The following is an 18,996-nucleotide window of genomic DNA, read 5'->3' as shown; positions in this document are numbered from 1 at the left end:
TCCATGACCCACCATAATATTCTGAGGGTCTAAGAGTGAAAGTAAGAGCCAACATATGGCTCAGTAGGAAAGCTCCTGCCCATCATGCAAAAGCCTTGGGTTCGAGGCCCAGTACTGTCTTGAACTTTAATTGCTAATTAAAGCAATAACAGGGAACCAAACTCACTTACTGACAAATGCTCCCACTTAGGGGGTACCAACAACCACACCCAGTTGTCCCTTCAGAAGATTGAGAGGGCTGCCCAGTGAGTGAAGGCTGCGTCATATCCTGATTCCGAATACCTACTCTTCCCTACCGCATGCCCTACCACCAGGCATATCCATCCTGCCCTGTCTTTCTCAGAGCAAAGAGCACTTCCTGAAGATCCCAATTCCTATCTGCCCCTAAAAAGATCAGAGCTAGGCTGCACCCCCTTCTCCTGTAGCCCCTTACTCTAACCCTGCTAAAACTAGACCTCACAGAACAGAGGCGAGTGTGCACGTCACGGCCGCAGCTTGTTCTTCAGCTCAGTAACGGATAAGTCATAGCTTGTTGGATGGTAAAACCGTGCCAGGAAGCGCGTAAGATAGAGCAGGTTGAGATCCGGAGATTCTGTGGGCACACACCTGAGACTTATTCCCAGCTCCCTACCACATGCCACATTCCTCACATAAAAGGAACGTGTACTGTGGTCACGTAGGCCCAAAACAGAGTTCTCCATGCTAATGAGGTACCTGGAGGCCTGGAGGGCTTAGCCAATAAGCTTTCCTTCCCAGACATTCCTCCCTGCAAAAGGTAGTTAATCTCAGGTTCACCCTGAGAAGTGGGTATGATACATTATGCATTCATTTTCCACCATGAACAACCAATAAACTATTTAGAACCACGGCCTGTTTCTTTCATCAAGATCCACCGTAGGGAGCCATGGAGAAGGCATTCGACTACAGAGCCACTGCTTAAGTCTCCCATAGAAGACCTCTCTGTGTTCCCAGCCACAGCTGCCACCAAGCCCGCCTCCTGCAAACAAGGACAAGCTGGAGCTCCCCTTCCCTCCCGGCCCTGGGCTAGACGCTGCCCCCAGCCTGTGGCCCCTGACTCCATTCTTGGCTCTTCTGAGACTCCCAGTGGCACCTGGATGTCTAAGAGTCTGAGAACCCCATGGCCCCAGCCTCGTCGCAGGCCCAGGGACCCCTGAACCAGCTCTAGCTTTCCCACATCTCAGACTCCCCGAAGCAGTGTATCAGCGCTTCCGGAAGAGCCCAGCACCTGCCCCAGAGACAGCGCTGAGATGAGCACAGACAAACTCCCCATGTCCCACCTCCCCAAGAGGCTGTGCCCAGCAGTGGAGCAGACTCGGACCCATAATGGCTATGTGATAAGTAGTAATCACAAACGTGAAGGGATGCACGAGATTCAGGCCCACACCACCTCCTTGACATCCCACCTCATCAACGTAAGCTTCTAGAGCCACTAGAAACCTGCCAGCAGCTCCACAGGAAACACAGAAGACAGCAGACATGTCAAAATTAAGCTCTGGAAAGGATCGTGGCCAGGGTGGGCTCCAGCACAGTCTGTGTTTCTGAGCTTTGCTTTCTGAGCTTTGCTCAGAGCACAGCGCCCCTGACAGGGAGTGGCCTGTACTTTCCACACCCCTGTTCTCTCTTTCACTGGGCTCCTGCCAAAGGCCTTCCACACCCAGCGACCTTCCTAAGGTCCACTCCAATCAAAGTTTCTGGGAACCTACTATGACATCTTCTCCCAAGATTCCATGGTACTCTGGACAGGGATTCCTCCAGGTGTGGGTGCAGGATCAGGTAGTGACCTGCCTTTTGAGGAAGGAGAAGAATTTAAGTGATACCCATGGAGCAATGCAGAGGTCTGTGTAAGTCATTCTGAAACTAGAGTTCCAAGGTAAGGGAGTGACAGACCCAGCAGCCAAGCCCCAGCCAGCTCCTTGTCCCATATCATGTCTCAGGACACAGCCTAGGGCCTCCCTGGCTTAGGCAGGTACATGGGTACCCAAGGACATTCCTTGGTTTCGGGGAATGAGAAGGTACCAGTTGAGAATGCAAATGCCCAACTGTGTGTGCTGGTGTGTACTGCCTATGGCCACTGGGGAGATTCCAGCTGCAGAGAGTCGTCAGAGAGAAAGCCTCAAGGAGCAAGGGCTGCAGCCACAAACCCTCCAAATCCTACAACCTGGGGCTCACTGTGCTCTTTTCTCCCTCTTTCAACATCCAGGACCAGAGTTGTCCCCCTATCCCAGGACCAACTGACGAACCCTCTAGAATTTGCACCACACACCTGAAAGGAAAAGCAGTATATGGTGCTGCCCAGCACCTGGTGGGGCTTCTTCTCCCTGAAAACAAACAAACAAAACAAAACAAAACACCACATCCCACCAGCAGACAGGCTATGATCTGGGAGAAGCCAGGAAAAGCCCACCCTATCATGGCTGCCAGGAGCCACACCTAGTCACTTTAAGGCTGGGGCCTGGGACCTGGCTTTCAGAGTTCAAGTACATCCACTAAGCAGAGGACAATCCAGACTACATGAAGGCCCACAGCTGTAGCACAAAAAGCTGTGGCAGACGGGTGGCATCTGTGGGCAGAAAGATGTGTAGTGAAACCACTTCCCCAAACACTGCTTGTGGCCCAGGCCTGGAAAGGAGCCACGGGCTCTAAAGTGCACACGAGCCACAATGTCAATGACATCAGACACTTGTGCAGAAAACGAGAGGCAGACAATTGGACCAGAAAGAAAAGGCCAGCATGGGTCGCACTTCGAGACACTCCTCAGGTCCCTGGCCACTGGAACCACAGCCAACACAGGAAGGATGATACTGGCAGAAAGGCCTCTCGAGCCCACTGCAGCATTCACACACACACACACACACACACACACACACACACACACAGCCCATGCTTGACTCCCCCTCCACTAACATAAACATCACACACAGAACTTTAAATAAACAGATTTCTGCAGGAAGAGCCTGGACATAAACATTCTCCGAGGCCTCAGCAGCTGGGGGAGCTGGGTACAACTGGGTTTCTTCTTCCCTGGTTTCCAAATGACTGTGAGCGTAGTTATATGGGTTTGGTTACTAGTTTGATGGTTTCTAACCAGACTGAGGGTGCCGGATGGGCTCTACCACACCTCTTGTCCTCCCCTCCAACCCACTTTTTGGCTCATGGGGACTGGCTAATGTCCATGACTCCTAACTCCCCAAACAAGAGGGCAAATCCAGCCAGCATTTTCCAGATAGGACTTGTATCAAGAAAAAGGACCAACCCACTAGAAAAGAAAAAACACACATCACCTACATGCACAGGCCTGTTCTTGGGGCCATTCTTCAGGAACATACAGGTTCCAGACCGATGAGAGAAGGCATAGGCCTTCATATGGTACACACAATCCCAAGGCAGGGCAATAAGCCTGGGATCTTTACTCTGCCCTGCTTTTAGTCACCACCATTTTGATCTAAACGTTAATGTTAAAACCACCTAACATGCTCTAGAGATTCCAAGAAGCAGAATCTTAGCAGGTGAATGTGCAGGTGCAGGTGCAGGTACAGGTGCACGTTCATGAAGCTTTGCTGTCACACTACAGAGTCAGCACCACCTGTTGCTCAAGGTACCTGGCACCTGTGCCACTAGGAAGCCACCCTAGACAGTGTGTGCAGAGGTGCTTCACAACTTCAGCCACCATCAAAATGGAAGGCTTCTAGCCAGTGACCGTCTAGCCTAATGGCTACCTGATGCCCTTCAGGAAGGCCCAGAAATACTGTCCCTAAGACCCTCATTCATTCCACTCCAGCCCCAGTGAGAGGCATATATGAATACAAGGAGACTTGCTCACCAAAAGCTCACAGGACACATACACATTTCAAAAAAAAAATTTAAGAGTATAGCAAGAAGCACACATGAAATAAACTCAGCCAAGAAGTCTTCAGAGAGGCGCTTCCAACCAGGTGTGGTGGCACATGTCTGTAATCCCAGCCCTGTGGAGGCTGAGACAGAAAGACATCGAGGCCCAGGCCAGCATGGACTATACAGTGAGTTCCATGCAAGACAAGAACTTTGTCTCCAGAACCAGGTCCCTGGGTTTCAGCAAGCAGCAGAGACTGCCTATGAACAGAAGGGCAATACATGCAACCCCCAGGCTGCACACTGCAGCTTTCTGCTCAGCCAACACTTCTTTGCATCTTGTCCTAGATCTTAGAAAAAGCTACAAAGAGAAGACAAAACAAGCATGCAAGACCAGTAACAAACACCAGTAATAGCATTTTGCATGGGCCAGATACATGATGAAGAGCAAACATAATTCAAGCCTACCAGGAACCTGAGGCTTCAAGACTATAAGTTTTTCAAATATGTGAAGTTTAAAGCTACTTGCAGCCTCACTGCCCTAAACACTCCAACTCCCAACTACAACCACCAGGACACCCAGTAGATCAGAGTACCCCTTAGGAGGCGGTTGCCCAAGCCCCTGCCATGTGAGCTTACACTGCTCCCCAGACTAAACATGTGAGTCCTGAGTTTTCTGGATATATTGTCTTCAGGATAACTTGCAAACTCCAAATCACCTCTCTGCCATCCACAGCAGAGAATGTGTCTATGAAAGCCATGACAGGGTTTGGGCAGTAGGAAGAGAGGTGTTTCACCTTGTCTATGGCCTATACCTTGAGCATTTTAGGTTTCAAATTTAAAAAGGAAAGTGACAGATATGTACTGCTCAAATCCATGAAATGTACAGTGGCTTTTCACACCTTAGACTTGGCACAGTCATGAAGAATGTTTATCAGTGCAGCTTGTTGGTGTGAGTGCTCTCCCATAGGCACAGCTAGGTGGCCAGCAAGGGGTCCCATGTGTCCTAAGCACTGCTCAGAGCCAAGGGTACCCCCACAGACAAACTGGTCTTTGAACCAGAGTACACACTCAGTGAACACTAATAGCCACTCTGACATACCAAAAAAAAAAAAAAAAAAAAAAGCTGGCATACGACAGCCACTTGCAGGGCTACAGAGAGGCCTGGGAGCAGAGCCCCTGCCAGGGCTTGGTGCACACAAGATTCACACTGAGGTCTCTCTTCTCTCCTATTCTTGGCTCTCTATTTGGTTTTAGTCAAGTGTTTGGCCACTTACCATTCCTCTGAATGTACACTTCCAAACCACAGGGAAACTTGGAACCAACGGTGGAGCCCATGAGCTGTTTCCCAGCTGAGGCTCATGACTGACAGCAGTGAGCGCAGAACCAGGCACATGCAGCAGGGAGCGGAATGTGCCAAGAAATCTCTGAGAATGTCACTGGCCACCATGGAAGCATCAAGTCACATGGCCACATGTGTAGACTACAACACACGGCAGAAGAAACTCAAAAACACTAAGATGCACAATATTGAACCCAGAGGGGCGCAAGCACCACCTCTCTAAGACACCAGACATCAGTAAAACATCCTATGCAAATTACCATCTCCCCCATGGCAGGCCACCCACAACAGGCTATGAGAAGTCATTCACGGGTCCCAACCCTCACCTCTCTACCTCCTTCTCTTGCCTCGCACACTGAAAACCAAGTCAGATCCATGGAACGGGGTGAGGCCCTGGCTGGCGTAAGCTTGAGGAAAAGTCCTCTGTAGCTCAGCCAGAGAACAAGATGCAAAGGGGTCACAGGTCAGCATCCAAACTCTCCCTACTGCAGTAAGACCACTGCCCTCAGGTCCTCCCAAAACACATCCTGGGCTAAGAGCTATTAGTAGTGGCACGTATGATGGATAGAGCACTGCCAGCTCCGACAGCAGTAACCTGATTATTACAGATGGCACAACGCAGACACAGTGGTAAGAGCTACAAAGAGAGCAGAAGAGGCTAAGCCCACGAGACTAAGCTCAGTGGTGCCGAAAAGGAAAGAAGAGATGAAGCTCAAAGAAGAAACTGGAATGAAGACACAGTCATATACTCTAGACCAAGGGACCCAAAAGTTTTGGCCCTAAGATGGCCATCTATGGCTGACAGCACATAGGGCCTCCCTCATACCCAGGCTGCATTGGTAAAGTCCCCTCCTCACCCAGATAGGGCTGGAGGAAAGTCTGAGCCTATACAGACTGGGATCTGTACTGGGGACCTGAATCTACATGACAAGGACAAATCCGCATGAATCTCCAACTAGTAGAGGAATGACTGAACAAAAGCCCAATTTGCACCCCCTGAGACTCTCAGGGAGGAAAGATGATGGGATGTCCTGAGAGGTGTAGAGGAAGGTCCTTCCAAGGCCATGAACAGAATCTAAAGTCGCAAAGGAATGAAGTGCAAACTAAGGAATGAAGAACAAGTGGAACGTGGCTGAGGCAGGCAGTGACCTGAGCACTCTAGAGTGACTGGCTAGGAGGAAGACGAAGCAGAATGTGGGGCTGCAGAGCTAAGTACGTACAAGGGCTCAGTGCTGGGGTCCCTGCTACCCAGGCGTAGGCTGCTTCTCAGGGCACTCACAATGAAGCTGATTTTGGAAAGATGAGGGGGGAAAAACAAACAAACAAACAAACAAACAACAACAACAACAAAACAAACACTGACAAGCCTTTAGAATGAGTGCGGCTGCGGAGGAACAGAAAAGACACAAGGACAGCAGACAGCAGGATCCAAGGAAGGAAGGAGGGAGGGAGGGAGGGAGGGAGGGAGGGAGGGATGGAGGGAGGGAGGGAGGGAGGGAGGGAGGAAGGAAGGAAGGAGCGAGCAATCAGGGGGAATGCGGAAGGGATCTGGAGTAAAAGGTCTTGCTCCCCTGCCATGGTCTTCCCGGGCAGAGCAGAGCCAGCCTAGATACTTCCTGGTCCTCAGGGCTTGAGTACTCAAGTAAGGTAATAGACAGACCAAAAGATGGGGCCAGGGGTACTGAGACACCAGACCAGAGAAAGGAGGACAGGTAAGCCCAAACCTTCCCTAGGAACCTCAAACCTTCCCTGGGCTCCATCCAGCTTTACAGGCTGCAGCAGCCTGCCATCTCAGATGGCCTCTACAGCCTCCCAACCCTGCAGGCATTTTGGTCAGGGACTTGGAGCTGAGGAAGCCCTGGCCACTGTTCAAGGGACAGCTGAGAGTCAGCTTAACTAAGTCCTCAGCTGATGCCATGGCACCTCTCAGCAGAAAGCTGAGCCAGTCACCACAAAGTGGCCTCTGCAGGCACAGAAGCATGTGTGCTGAACATGCAGGAAGCCAGGCTTGCACATCTTACTGGGAAGCCCACTAACTGGCCATGTGCAGTGCCCTGGTGGACACTCATATCAAAGGAGCACCCCACAACCTGCTTTGCCAGTCAAAAGCACTGTGTGTCTGACCCAACTTGGAACAGACGTGAGGAGCAGGAGTGACATTTGCAGAAGTGACATTTCATTTTGTCAATTGAGTGGTGCTGTAGCTAGGCGCTCTGAGAAAGAGATGGCCCTGAGTTTTGCATTGCCAGGTGTGCCACATTCTGGAGTTCTTGTATACCTGGCTGCTACACACCTGACATCCAGGTTACATGCCTGAAAGCTAATGCCATATCTGCAAGCTGCCTATGGACCAAGGAGCTTATATCACGGACATGCAAGTTGACCATGAACCTGAGAGCTGACCACAGACTTGAGAGTTGACCATAGATCTAAGAGCCAAACATAGACCTGAGAACTGACTATAGATTTAAGAGCTGACCATAGTCTGGAGCCCTGACCACAGACATAAAAGCTAACTCTAGAACTAAGGATTCACCACAGACCTGAGAGCTGACCACGGACCTTAGAGCTCACCATGGACCCGACAGATGATCATAAAGTGGAGAGTTGATCATGGATGTGAGAGTTGACCTTGGATGTGAGAGCTGACCATGGGCCTAGGAGCTGACCTTGGATTGAGAGCTGACCATGCCCACAAATGTAAGACTTTTGCATGTTCACTTTCCTGACATCACATTTCACATGTGATCCAACAAAGCTTTCTACCTCAAAACACTGGGCAGACTCCCTTTAGAGTGTCTGGAGCTCATCTAGACTGCAGACCTTTACAAGGCTTTCTATCCTCATAAGGTAGCATGAGGATGCCAGCCCAGGGATGCCTTCAGGCATAGCATAAAGGAAAAAAAAGGTTGAGATGCCATGGCATGCCATGAAGGTCGTACCTTTTCCCTTGAGGCCTTGCCCCCATCTTCCCTGTGAAAGTGGAGATGGGCACTGTATCTACCAGGTCAGCCATCCTCCCTGGCCAGTTCTAGCATGGGATTGGGATCCTCACCCAACATTTGTATTTCCTTAGGGTATAGGCCAGTCAATGCCTGCTGTGTGTGATAAGCTCAAGGAGAGGCCTAGTGGTTTCGTAGGAAAATAACATAGAGTCAGGGGTTGGAACCAGAGTGTTGGCAAAGACTACACACACTGAAGCAGCACTTGGGACAAGGAGAGAAACAGAAAGTAGGAGAGAGCCCAGAAGGGAACAGCCACTGACTCCTACTCCCAGCTGGGAGCTTCTGACTGCAGGAAGTTTCTCACCCTCCTTGGAGGAGCTGCCAGGGTGCTGTCTATGGACATGAGCAAGTTGACCACAGACCAGAGGTTCTAGCCTCCTACCCACCCACAGAGCCAAACTCTCGGCACAGGAGCATGCCTAGGCATTTGGCACTTCTCAGAAATGGCAGTGGATACAGGGAAGGACAGGAGCTTTCTACCCAAAGAACAGCAAAAGATGGACATAGACACTCCCTGAGGAGAGGCATGGAGCATTGGTGCAGCAAGCCTAGCGCTCAGGCTCTTCCTGGAGCTGCCCAGGGGCTTGCTTTTAAACTTCCTGTTCTGCTTAAGCTATCCTCAGGCTGACAGGTAGAAGCTACCTGCAGGCTGATAGGTAGCTAAGGGAGTCTGTAATATGTAATACTTTCAAATACACCCCAGGGCCTGAAGAGGCCCAGTTGTCCTCACTAGGAGGTAGAGTAGGACTTACAGCTTACACCTTAAGACAGAGCCAGAAGCTGGGGTCAACCTGTACAAGACAGGCTGACATCTGCAGAGAGCAAGAAACCTTTGTGACATCAATAACCATGCCCACGACCTAAGGGAAGACGAAACACGCACCAGAGCCAGATGGATTTTCTACCAGTTCTTCCAGGTGACAAATATGAGGCCAGTCTATCAACGTAGAAGAGCTCAAGTCACACTGACCTCCAGGAAGGCCCCTGTGACAGCTGCCACATCGTGAGGCTCAGTGAGAAAGCTGTCCTACATCACCCCAAAAAGACACTCCATCCCTTGGGAGCTTAGGTCTTAACCTCCAGGGCCTCTCAGTAACTGTAATTGTAGCCACAGAGGCGACACCAGCAGGCCTGCATCAATATGAAGCAGGAAAAAAAACCAGGGATGGTAGCAGCACTGGATCAGTTTCCTACCAAAGCTGCCCTTTAACTCAGATCAAACCAATCTTCCTCGAAGAAAGCCAATTAATCCTGTACAAGAAGACTCATCTCGCTGCAAGCAGCAGGAGAGGTAGCACGGGTCAGCACAGAAGGGAGAGAATACATACAAATGGAGAAAGAAGCCAGGCCAACAGCTGCGTCTGGTCCCAGGAAGGCTTTTGGTAAGCAGCGCCGGGCCTGTAAGTGTCCGTGTTCTCTAAAGGCCAGGGCCTGCAGCAAAGGCCATCATCAGGAATAAGACAAGCAAATGAGTCACAGCCCAAGTGAGGCAGGTTGGCCTGGTCTCCATATTCTCCAAGCCTACAGGGTGTGCACACAAAACAGATGCCCCCAGGCGTTCGCTGCAAAGGGCTGCTGAATGGGAAGCGCTCCGAGGTCATTTCTTCAAGAGTCTTCCTGAAATGCTGCTTTCTTCCTAGTGTCAGTCGCAGTAGTCAACAGAGAGAGTGCAGGTTAGGTTTCTTTGTCAACTGGACGTACGCTAAGGTCATCTGGGAAGAGGGAGCCTCAACTGGGAAGACGCCTCCAGTAGAGTGGTCTTTATACAAGCCTGTGAGGCATCTTCTTGATGAGTGATTGATGTGAAGGACTCAGCCCACTGTGAGTGGACCACACATGCATGGGCAGAAAACTGAGCAAGCCACGGGGATCGCAGAAGTAAGCAGCATCCTTCCAAGGGTTCTGCTTCAGTTCCTCCTCTGAATTCTTGCCGTGAGTTTCTGCCTTGATTTTTCCTTCATGGTGGACTGTGAGCTATAAGATGTCACAGATCCTTTCTTCCCCAAGTTGCTTTTGGTCACGATGTAGAAACCTTGTTAGGACAGAGGAAAACTCACTAGAACATGGCAACGCTGCAGGTAGCAGGGTACAGAGGTGCTGTGTTCTCTCACATGCTTGGAGCTTGGCAAAGTGTGGCAGGACAGCTGGCTCAGAAGACACCAAGGCATTCATCCTTCTGTCGGAAGCTGACCCTTACCTGGTGCCTGCTTATTCCATCTACATATTAAGTCAACAAAGGTGCCCCTGATGAGGTTCTCCCAAGGTTTATGCAAACGTGAGCAAAACCTCAAACTGACTCAGGGTGCTCAGAAAAAGGTGAACCCCTTCTCCCTGCAGAGGACACACAGTCTGCTCAGCTGCTCTCACACATCAGCTTAGTGTGGGACAAAGCGGTGAAGGCAGGAGGGTGAGATAGAACACTCAAGAAAGGCTCTGTGTGATTTAACCCTGAATACAGCCAACACCAGAGGACAGAAGAAACCTGAGGATCCAAAAAAATCAGCAAGACTGGTGAGCCCTCAATAGACAGCCAGAGAAAGATGCAGCTACTAACGTCATAAAGGAAAGTTGATCTGCTATCTCCAGCCTTACAGAGAGGAAAGGACCACAAGAAATGTGTGAACAACCATGGACCAGTGAGGAAAGCAGCCAGGTGCCCAAAGGATTCCTAGCAAGATGCAAACCAGCACAACTGACTCAGAAAGAAGGAAAACTCTCAGAAGATCACCCACAAACACAACAATTAGGATAAATTTAACCCAAGTTCAAGATCTATAAAATAGTTTTTTAAACATCAGTGAAATTAGTTGAAGAGGTGGGAACGATAGTAGGAGAGTAAATAAGCAAAGTACAATGGTATGTGTAAGTGTGTGTGTATGGGAGTGCGGTGTGAGTGTGTGTATGAGTGTGTGTATGATGTGTGGTATGAGTGTATGTATATGAGTGTGTAAGTGAGTGAGTGTATGAGTGTGTGGTATGAGTGTATGTATATGAGTGTGTATATGTGTGTGTATAAGTGTGTGGTATGAGTGTGTGAGTGTGTATATGAGTGTGGTGTGAGTATGTGTATATATGAGTGTGATGTATATGAGTGCATGGGTGTGTGGATAAGTTCTGTGAGTGTATATGAGTGTGTGAGTGAGTTGTTAGTGTATATGTATGTGTGTGAGTGTGTGTGTGTGTGTGTGTGTAAGAAAGATTTTATTTTGTATGTTAACTTTTAAAAAAATCAATAAAGTAAGAAGAAATTAAGATGAACTCACCTTGATTGGAAGAACACCATTGCAAGTGATAACACTCCCTTGAAGAACCTACAGGCTAGTAACAACCTCTATCCAAGTTCAAGCTGGCTTTTTTGTAGAACCTGACAAGTTAAGACTGAAACTCATACAGAAATGAAAAGGAAATGGCCAAGACAAGACTCAGAACAAAATCAAAACAATTAGGGGACTCACACTTCTGACCCCAAAGTTTGCTAAAAAGCTACAGTGATCGATAGAGTATGTGATGCCAGCAAAAAGGGTGGACATGTCAAGCAGAGAGCCGAGAAATAGATGTGTAAGTTCACGTCCAATTAAAATTCGACCTGAGTGGTAAGATGGCCCAGTGGGGAATGAGTCTTTTCAATCAATGCTACTGGAATGACAAGACTGCAAACCCCGACCTTGTGTGACTGTAGGTCTTAAGAGGGAAACATGTCTTTGTAACCTCAGCCTGCATACAAACAACCAAGGAGGAGGCAAGGCCGAGTCCATCAACGTTAATATCATTCCTGCCTCAAATAACACTCAAGAAATGAGTACAATACACCAAATGAGAGAACAATTTGTGAATCACACAGCTGCTAAGGGTCTAATATCCAAAAAATATAAAGAATTCTAACAATTCAACAGTTAAACAAAAGTTAAAATGTGCTGCAGATCTGAATCTTCGAAGCAGACATATAAATACCCACTAAGCTCATGGAGAAACTCAGCATCAGGGAGCTGCACGCCACACCACAGGAAGATGTCACTCTACACCTACCAGGACAGTTATCACCAAAGATGAACCATAACAAATGCTGTTTGGGGATGTGGAAACACTGGAACTGTCACTGCTAGTAGAACATGAAACAGTCTGACTGTGGAAAGCACCCAGCGGCAGTTCCTCAAAAGCTAAGCTCCTTTGGCCAGCACCACTACAGCTGGGTTTACACCCAAGAAAACAGAAACTTGTGTTCAAACAAAAGCTCGTGCGTGGATAGTCACAGCAGCCCTATCTGTGACAGCCAAGTACCATCAATACCACACAAAATGCAGTGTATCACACAATGAAATATTGCACTGGGTCACAAACTGAATGAAGTATCACAATGCCGCACCATGGGCAGAGTCAAAGCATCATACAGGACATGGGCTGCTGGATCCCATTCATAGGAAGTATCCAGAACCCATATCAGGCAGCTCACAACTGCTTCCAACTCCAATTTCAGGAGATCGGATTCCCTCTTATGGCCACCAAGGGCATCTGCACCCATGCGGTACACATGTGGAACAGTCAGACATATACACACAGACACATACATAAAAATAAACCTTTTGTGTGTACATTTTGTTTTGTTTGGGGGACAGGGTCTTACTATGTGGCTCTGGCTAGCCTGGAATTCACTATGTAGACCAAACTGGCCTTGAATTCACAGATATCCAATGCCTATCTCCCAAGTGCTAGGATTACAAGTATGTACCAGCATGCCAACTGATAAGTCTTAAAAAAAAATCAACATAAACACCTGAAAGCCCTCCCCCTAGAGCCCCCCGGGGCTTCATATAAGGAACAGAGCTAGCCTAAGGGAAGTCTGCATGGAAGCAGAAAAGCTGGGGATACTAAGTAAATGTCCTATACAGGGTCAAGCCCTCTGTGGCTCCGCCTTTGGAGGATTTAACCTCAGCTCACTGGTCTATTCCATTCCCAAGAGGACTTTTCTTCCTAATCAACTGCCTATTTCTTTTTCTAACCACGTGTCCCCAATCCAATTCAATTCATTGCCCTCAGTCAGAAGCCAGAACCTGGATATTTCAACAGGTGGCATTCTGCCAAGTGCCTAAGGACTCCGATCTGAACCGATACTACCTATATTTGCTCCATGAACGGCCTCCAGCCAGGGAGGTAAGCCGACTCCAGCAGGTGAGTGCTGAGTGCTCTCCTCCAAGGACGCTGCAAGGCAGCATCTCATCAATAGGACAGACCCTAATGCAAACACCACGGAGAGACTGTGAAGCCCCTCCACTTCACACCTATGTAGGCCACACAGCTCACAGCATTTAGTTCCTCCAGAATGTGAAGGGGGGGGCAGGTGTCGGTGTTATGTGTCTATTTTACACACCACTATAGGAGAATAGAGTCATGAGATCATCAAAGCATAGGTGTTGATTTCCATTAACACTAGGGTATATCTGATCTCCCCCAAGTAGAATTTTATTCAATAAACGATGGAAAGATCAAGTGTTGGTATCCTTTAGTCTGTTATCCACAGTTCTTAGGTACACCACAATGTCCCTACTGTCCAGGCTCCTGCCGTTCAGTCATAGGAACACCCACAAGAGCCCAGAAGTCCCAAGTCACTTGATGCTCCTAGACTCCCCGAACCCTACATTCAATGAAACATCTCTTCTTCCATGGGAGCAGCTGCTGATCGGTAGATAAATGTTTAACAATTTACAGTCAGCTCAGGGGCTCAACTGGACTCAAGCCCTCACTCTGAGGGTCAACGGTAGCAATGGAGCTGACATGGTACTCCACAACGCACCACACCCTCCCACTAGACACAGACAGAGGACAATGATCTTGTTCACTGTAAAGAGGCAGGGGCCTGGAAGCATTAGCACACAGCACCTCTTAGCACACAGTGCCTGTTCCTACTTCTGTAAGCCGTATCAGCCACACAGCTCCCCACTTCCTGACTCTGATCTTATGGCACAGTAGCCCAACAGTCACTCCTTTTGACTTTCCCAGCTAACTTAGATCCTCCAAACCAAAACATTCAGGACAGGCACACCAGAGGCTGTGTGCTCTCAACATTAGAGAATCTGTGTTCTAGGCCATTCTTTGAGACCAGCTCCATGAAGACCTACCTTCTCATTCAGAATTATGTTCTAAGGCTAGGGGAATAGGTTCCCTGTGGGGAAGGTGGGTCTTTGCAGGGGAGGCAGAACCCCCAGAACCATGAGGGAGCAGACCTTGGACTGCATCTAGTGGACCAACCGTACCCTGAACCCTCACCCCACCCCACCCCCCAACACACGCCAGAGGCCTCTCCTCACTCACCAGCATGCTCTCTCCAGGCCATGTCTTTCTGCTAAGACACAGCAGAAGCACATGAAATGTAACACCGAGCTGGTCTGGGAGACCCCAAAGCCCCTGCATCAAATGAGGCAAGTTGGGAAATGAGACCCATCTGACCCCCTAAGGGTCTCAGACAACCTTGAGTCTGTCAGCAGGGTACTGTTTTGTGCCCTCTCCTCCCACCTGGACAGTGACAGGGTACACCACCTGACTGCAACAGTGAGGGCCCCAGGTCGTTACAAGAAAACAGGAAGTTATGACAGGTCTGAGAAACCCAACCCGTGACGAAGAAGAACAGCAAAACATGTTCCCAGAAATATGCCTGCTCCTCACACAGATGCCATTCCAAGAGAACAAGCCCTAGGAGAGTGACTCCAGATGACAAGTGACCCTAGATGTCACCTGCAAGGGTAGGTCTCACCTCCAGCATAAGGCTCGGAGAATCCACATAAGGAAGCTGCCAAACCACTCTCAGCCCCCACATGTGTGTCACCTGGCTGGTCAGAGCCAGACGCCCAAAGATGAGGCTGCACAAGGCCAAAGGGTAAGCCTCCTTGGCTCCTTCTCAAGGCCCCAGATAGCGCCTAGAGTAATGGAGCCTCACGCCCAAATAGGGCCAAGGCCACACACCCAAGCCTTCCCAATGCCCGACTCCCGAAGAGGCAAACACCAGGCCTGACAAGATGGTCCTGCAATGCTGAGCGGCCCAGAGAAACAAGAAAAGGTGCAGTGGCCCACCAAGCCTGACAGCCCATCACCCCACTGCCTTAGACAAGTATCCTCCTAAATGGAGAAACAAGACCAAATTCTCCCTACCTCTGATCCTCCACCAATGAGGCAGCCAGATGCCTCCCAGCTGCAATTAGTACCCGCTGCTCTTCTATAGTGGCTGTGTTGATGGGCCTAAGCCAAGATAGCCACCTGCTGCCAAGAAGGCCAGACAGACGTTTCCCATGGAACCTCAAGGAACGCAACTGCTAAGCCACAGAAACACCCAGCCTGGCAACAATGCCCCCACCCTAGCATGCCACGACCCATCCCCAGTATGACCACAATCCTACATAGAGCCTGGGTGATAGGTCCACAGAGCCACAGCCATAAAGTGCCTCTCACACTCACACAGGGATATAGACACACATCCAGACTCCCAGGGAGAAGGTAATTGTGAAAGGATAAGAGTAGTAGGCCAATAGGCACTGAGGAGCCCTGAAAAGGCCCCACCACCACCACATCCCTATAGAGATTGACAGGCATGGGTTGGACTGCAGGGCCCTTACACCTCCACACTGGCATGTGCCCTGCACCTGTAGGCAGCAGAAGAGGATCTTCCACGGGGTTCTTGCTCCTGGGAGGATGTCTACTTCTGCTTCACCTGAATAACTGTGCTTAATGAAGGAACATTATGACACCAGCCTGTCTGTCCAAGTAAATAGGGCCTCCAGTGGGGGGTCCCAGCACCTTGTACCCCTCCTAGAGAGCTGAGCAGGTCAGCAGCCATGGAGCTGGCCACTACAGTCACTGCCAAAAGTGGTTACCAACCTGGCAAAGGAACCAACTTGTAGGGTGTGCCTACATGTAAAAGAAAAGGCTAGAAATGCACAGGGCACTCCATGCCCACTCATCATCAGGAAGGTACCACCAGGTGCCTGCACAGCAAAGGGTTTCACCCTACACACTGCCACAGAGTATGAAATGGTGCACACCCAGACACACCCACACACACCCACACACACACACACACACTGACTGCTCAACCAGCCCCAGGGAAGCAAGCACCCACACCCACACCCACACCCACACCCACACAGAACCGTAAGCCCCAGGAATACAAGCACTTATGTCCATAGAAACAATGTTTACTCACTCACTGTACCCCCCGCCCCGCCCCCAAGGCCTGACTACTGGGAATGAATGAACCATGTGACCATTCAGTACAATACAACTCAGCCACGAGACAGGTCAACTGTTGACACACAAAACCCAGGAACCTCAAAATCATCACACTGTGCTCACTGAAAGAAACCTGACATCAGACTGAATATCATATGATTCCGTGACATGGAAACTGCAGGAAAGGCAGCATTCTACAGGTCAGCAGAGCTGAGGTGGGTGGGGCAAAGAGCCAGGACTGAGCACTGTGAAGGCCAGGTGGGAAGTGTTGCAAAACTGCTTCGTGGCAACAGCTGCATAAATGCAGGCATTTTCCGAAAGCCATTGACCTGTGCAGCCTCCTAGGTAAATTGTGTGGTATGCAAATTATTCCTCAATAAAACTTCTTAAAGGAAAAGGGAAAAGAGCTACAGTCCAAGAAAGAGACTTTTCCACTAGGCACAGGGGTGCACTGGACCGTACTTACCCCACGGCACCATGAGACACAAGCACAGCCAATGCTAACGTCACTGTGCCAGGGCAGCACACTGCTGTCAGCTGGCTAAAGACTCCTCCACCCTTTCTCCACCTTCATCCTGACATGGAATGGGCATCAGCTCTCAAGGAAACCTGCCAGCTCCCCACTTGCGCCCTCTATCCACTTGTAGAGATCCCCAAATCATGCGGTCTTGCTGTCAGAGGGCAGACACCTGGAGGCAATATATATGTTGAAAGCTGTCAACAGGCAAAAATGACAGGACAAAGCAAAACCTGGAATCACTTCAGGTTGGAGAAGGAGGAGGCAGGTGAGGAGCACTCTAAACATACTGCCCAAAGCTAGGACATAAGCTGGTCTTGAAAGCATCAAGGAGAGCCGCCTGCCCCTGCAGGGGTCTGAAGGAGTCCCTGGGAAAGAACAGCCGTTCAGAAGCCACGGATGTAGAGATGTGTCCTACTTGAGCAACAAGCACTGTGAGGGGGAAGAGGGTATAAGAACACGAGCAGGGGAGACGGCACCAGTGCAGGAGTCCCAAGCGTTCCCGCAGGCCGAGGCAGCCAGAGAGCAGAGCTGCATCAGATGAGGTTCCTCTGGGAACAGTGCCAGGTCAGACAGGAGGCTGCAACCGTTAGCCACATGTGTTCAGGCTCAGTGAGTGGCTGCCCAGCCATCTGGCAGCAGCTCAGCACCCAGAGAGACAGTGAAGATGAGGATGCTGTCCCAAGGGACCCACAGCAAGTTCCCCACATCGGACTAGGAGGGCAGTCCTGTCCTTGCCCAGCGGCACTGGCAAAGGCAGGTACCCCCCCCCCCCACTCTCTGCTGTAGCATCCTTAACCAGATTTACAGGTGTGACTCCTGCTTGCTGAAGCATAAATAGGCAGACGCAGAAGATAAACCAAGGTCACATGGCTGATCAGAAAAGGGGAGGGGGAGCACAGAAGCCATGGCTCAGCAGTTATGAAGGTATTGCTCTTCCAGAAGACCCAGCTCTGGTTCCCAGCACACAGATTGGGCAGCTCACAACCGCCTGTAACTCCAGCTTCAGAGGATTCAATGTCCTCTTCTGTTCTCCACGGGTGTGTGTGTGTGTGTGTGTGTGTGTGTATACACATGCAAATAAATATAAATATACTTTTAAAGAATGGTAGCGGGGCTGGAGAGATAGCTTAGCTGTTAAGAGCACTGACTGCTCTTCCAAAGGTCCTGAGTTCAAATCCCAGCAACCACATGGTGGCTCACAAGCATCTGTAATGAGATCTGATACTCTCTTCTGGTGTGTCTGAAGACAGCTAGCTACAGTATACTTAGATATAATAATAAATAAATCTTAAAAAAAAGAAAGAAAGAAAGAAAGAAGGGAAGGAAGGAAGGAAGGAAGAAAGAAAGAAAGAAAGAAAGAAAGAAAGAAAGAAAGAAAGAAAGAAAGAAAGAAAGGAAGGAAGGAAGAAAGGTAGGTAGCAGGCTCCAGAGTCCACACTGACTCAGAGTGTGGTCTATCTGAACCTCCAAGGGGAGAAAAGGGCCTGGGAGCAAGCTGAGAGGGAAGAGTGGCAGGCACATCAGCTGGAACCAACCATGTGAGGTAACAGACTTGTTTGGGATGCAGATAGTGAGGGTCAGATTAATGCAAATTAATCATGGAGACAGTGCTCTGGGGTGCAGTCAGTTCAGAGGTTGAGTAGGACCAGACCAGAGGACAGGAGCTGGTCCAGCAGTTCCAACATGAAAAGGCAGCACTATTCTGTATGCATACCCCAGGACAGAGGGCATGGAGAATAACCTGTAGCCTCAGCAAACTCCAAGGAAAGGCACCATATCCTCATCAGAGAGATAAGCCATGAAGACAGATGGCCCACAGTCACAATGGCCAATCAGTATGTCAAGACTCTGCAATAACTAGCCCATGGAGACACTCCTGGAAATGAGCTGAAGGCTGCAAAAGGGAAACAACACCAGAGGCGGTGTTCTGGACTTGCAGAGCACTAGTGTCCTGGTACCACACTCAGGGCATACTTCTAGCCAGGATCCCTGACATGAACAGCAAGCCCAGCCCACCTAGAGCCCCTCCAGGGCCTGAGACCCTCTGCATCAAAGTTGATCTATAC

At 49.7% G+C, this 18,996-nt stretch overlaps 1 protein-coding gene across 5 annotated transcripts in view; it reads right to left on the bottom strand.

Moving 5' to 3' along the window:
* Positions 1 to 18,996, bottom strand: part of Inpp5a (inositol polyphosphate-5-phosphatase A) — a 190,579-nt gene that overhangs the window by 164,404 nt on the left and 7,179 nt on the right. The window contains exon 1 of one of the 5 annotated variants that reach the window (NM_001355162.1): positions 14,503 to 14,755. The exons of 3 other annotated variants lie outside the window; for them this stretch is intronic. In NM_001355162.1, the coding sequence (NP_001342091.1) occupies positions 14,503 to 14,601 (99 nt within the window). In that variant the 5' untranslated portion in view covers positions 14,602 to 14,755. Of the gene's footprint in view, positions 1 to 1,424; positions 1,673 to 14,502; positions 14,756 to 18,996 lie in introns of those variants that run through there. One more of the 5 variants, XM_017322096.2, reaches the window with a different exon arrangement.

This window comes from Mus musculus, chromosome 7 (genome assembly GCF_000001635.26).
Source record: "Mus musculus strain C57BL/6J chromosome 7, GRCm38.p6 C57BL/6J".
NCBI lineage: Eukaryota > Metazoa > Chordata > Mammalia > Rodentia > Muridae > Mus > Mus musculus.
This window is presented reverse-complemented; position numbering and strand designations above follow the sequence as displayed.